The 3344-nt window shown below is 29.1% G+C and overlaps 2 protein-coding genes across 2 annotated transcripts in view; both read left to right on the top strand.

Moving 5' to 3' along the window:
- The window catches only part of LOC116851990, a 2437-nt gene extending 673 nt beyond the window's left edge, over nt 1–1764 (top strand). Inside the window, exons 2-3 of the mRNA XM_032831931.1 lie at nt 1330–1449; nt 1577–1764. Of these exons, the coding sequence (XP_032687822.1) occupies nt 1330–1449; nt 1577–1720 (264 nt within the window). The 3' untranslated portion in view covers nt 1721–1764. The remainder of the gene's footprint in view (nt 1–1329; nt 1450–1576) is intronic.
- The window catches only part of LOC116852022, an 18410-nt gene that overhangs the window by 12128 nt on the left and 2938 nt on the right, over nt 1–3344 (top strand). Inside the window, exons 5-8 of the mRNA XM_032831982.1 lie at nt 2525–2656; nt 2730–2820; nt 2925–3070; nt 3227–3328. Coding sequence (XP_032687873.1) covers nt 2525–2656; nt 2730–2820; nt 2925–3070; nt 3227–3328 — 471 coding nt within the window. The remainder of the gene's footprint in view (nt 1–2524; nt 2657–2729; nt 2821–2924; nt 3071–3226; nt 3329–3344) is intronic.

Here is a 3344-nt window from a genome sequence, read left to right as displayed (position 1 = left end):
ATATATATATATATATATATATATATATATGGTATAAAATTAAAGATATTAGAAAATTGAAGATATTAATTAGAGAAGATTTATACATTATAGTACACAATCATATAACAATTTTCTTTCATTAATAACTAAAAAGTACGCAGTAGATATCTATTTGTACAATGATAAAGAATTTTTTTTCCGTTTAACTTAATGTAAAAATATGCAACAGCAGACGAGGCAGTGGGGACAAAGAAATTTACTGTTAAAAAATCGCTAATGACCACAATTCTATAGCTATCGGAATGAATTTTTTTTTTAATTAAACGTTAATCAATATAAAAAAAACTGTCAAGCCCGATTTTTAAAAGAATTCTTCTACATGTTGCAATATTAATAAGAATTTATGAAAAATTATCAAGTTTTTTGAGCAACTTCAATTCAAAAACATTCCATCTTTTCGTTGCACAGTACAGTGTACTAAGGTTTTCAGTATCACTGTTTACCAATCTGATATAAAAATCAGAATTTGACAGTCCTGACAAACTCCGTTGTCCGAGACAGGATAACTTCTGTCAATATTTTCAAAATCATTATGTTTTAAACCAGTATACAAGTTGCAATAGGGTATACAAGGTCGTCCAACATAAATGTAAAGGCAGTAACAGCAGCCTTGGGTACTTTTGTGTTAAGGCACTTTTGTGTATAAAGGCAGTATTAAGACATGGTATTTAACAGTTGTCTATCTGTCCCATAGCTGATATGAAAAAATGTTTCTGTAGCACGAAATATGTAGCACTGTAAAGTATATTAGGTTTAGGTTCCTGAATACGAACTTAATTCTTATTAAAATTGCAACATTTACAAGAATTATTTTTAAACTCCGGCTTGACAGTTCTTTTGTGCATTGATTAATGTTTAATTTAGAAAAAATCATCCCAATTGCTATAAAATTGTGATCTCTAACAATTTTTGAACAGTAAATTTCTATTTGTCCCCACTGTGTGACGTCACAAATACTTATCTACCATATCGCGCGTGATAACTCAATAATCTTCTTTAATTAATATGTCCAGATTTATTGCAACTATTGCAACGCGGTACTTTTGTGTTCACCTCAGTCCGTTTTACGTTCTAACAAAAAATGCGGATGAGAGTCTGAGACGTCTTATATATGTAATGTACTCCGAAATATTTTTTAAAACTCCTAATAATATTGCATTATAACTATAATCTTCTCATTACGTCCTTATATAAAAAAAAATGAATACATATTCAAAATTATAAACAAATGATAAACAAATACAGCAATTTCTTATTACGTTCTAACAAAAAATTTATTACTTTTAGTTTACAACGGTTGTGACTGCAGAATGCACTCCTTACTTCATGATTAAACTTTTTTCATCAGTGTTAATTTTTATTGTCTGCTTATTAATGTATAGCTCCTTCTGGTTTCATATCTCGAATGTGAGTTACGCCTTTACAATAAACTGCTCAATAATTATATCCAATAGTTATATCCAAGTTTAAATTTGCACACATAACTTCTTGCCAAAGTTCACAATAACGATATTAATTTTTATTCACACAACAGGTAAAGTATTTACTGGAAAAAATTCAGTATATTTGTTACTACCTCAAAGATGAAAACGAAATCTCTATTATTAACAAATACGCGTCCAGCGCAGAACGTAACTCAACTAGAATTATACGTAAGATAAAGTTTGATGTTTTTTAATACACACTGCCAAGTAAAATAGGCAAAATTTTTGACAAATATTGAGGGATTAACACCATCTTTGCACCAAAATACTTTTGAAATTTCGATAAGTTTTTATAGGATATCAGATGAAAGATTACTGAGATATATTTTAATAAAAATAAATTAATTACCTAAATTAATTTTCTTTTATTTTATTTTCTTTATTTCTATAGTTTTAATTTTTTATTTATTTATTATATTTTTGCTAATTTCATAAATTAATTATTCTCTCTTTATTGATTCTTAATATAACTTAAGAGTTAATAAAAAGTCCATATATGCAAAAATTATGTATTTCAGAATTTTGTAAACTATCGATTTAAAAAATAATCTTTTTAAATATTTTTAGTAGTTGGGATTATATTTCTTGTTCTTGTTCACCCAATGTGGCCGCACCTCCTCGACCGTTTTTTTCTCATAAATGACACTACTTCCTATCGTACAATGTTGATTGCGACTGAGTATTTTGTTGACCAAGAAAAATATTTATATTTCATAATGCTGCATATGTATGCAGCCTGTTGTATATGTGTGATATCGACGGCGGGGACTTGCACGATTTTTGTAATATGTTTCAAACATGCTTGTGGAATGTTGCAAATTGCCAGGTATGAAAAAGAAATAAATACACACGTTTGGATTTTTTAAACATCTTACTTAATATCTCTGAAGAATTGATCTACAGAAAAGAGTGATGGGCAAATATAGAAAAAAAGAGAGGAAGTGGGTGGGAGAAAAAAAGAGAGAGAAATATAATTAGGATAATGGAATTTTTTACAGTTACCGTATTAGGCTAGCAATGCAGACCGATAATCGACAAAAGATTAAGCAGAGTTGTCAATTTATAAACCAGCGAATCACGATGTATAAGGGCATTCTTTTCGCCATTGATATTCATCGGGAAACCTTAAAGTTGGTATTTATATAACAATAAATATATATGATATTAATATAAATTAATATTAATATTTCTCAATTGTTTCAGTTTTTGCGAGTTCATTTCATCCGCGTTTAAATTTACAATATGTTTCTCGGCAATACTCGGTGTGATATGTTTGAGCTTCAATATGTTTCAAGTGAGTTTCGTCTTTTTCATAACTATTCCGTCTCATATTTCAACACCTTAGCGCACCACACATAATTAAACATATCTAAAAAATTTATCACCGTGACATTTCAGGTTTTTCAGGTTGTTACATTCGGTGGTAAGGTCGAGGAATTCTTCTTGCATTTAGCGTGCATAATTCCCATTCTTGTATACATGTTCATTATTAATTACTTAGGTCAAGAAATTACAGATCACAATGACAATGTATTTCTCAGCACGTAAGCAATATTGTATAATCGTGCTCGTGATATATGAGACCCCGTTCTATAAATTTAAGATGAAATTAAATTATGAAGAAAATATTTTATACAAATCTTAGTAAATTCTTTTATCTTTCTCAATCATGAATTCATAGTTCAATACTTCTTTCGTAGGTACAATGTTTGTTGGTACATAGCACCACTCAGTATACAAAAATTGATATTATTGCTATTGCAAAGAGGCAATAAACCGTACACCTTGTCTGCTGCTGGATTGTTTGTTGCATCTTTA

Source organism: Odontomachus brunneus, unplaced genomic scaffold (genome assembly GCF_010583005.1).
Source record: "Odontomachus brunneus isolate Ranch 3 - 2012 unplaced genomic scaffold, Obru_v1 Obru_scaffold_199, whole genome shotgun sequence".
NCBI classification, from domain to species: Eukaryota; Metazoa; Arthropoda; class Insecta; order Hymenoptera; family Formicidae; genus Odontomachus; species Odontomachus brunneus.
The sequence above is the reverse complement of the archived record's forward strand: the minus strand, read 5'-3'. Positions and strand labels throughout refer to the sequence as shown.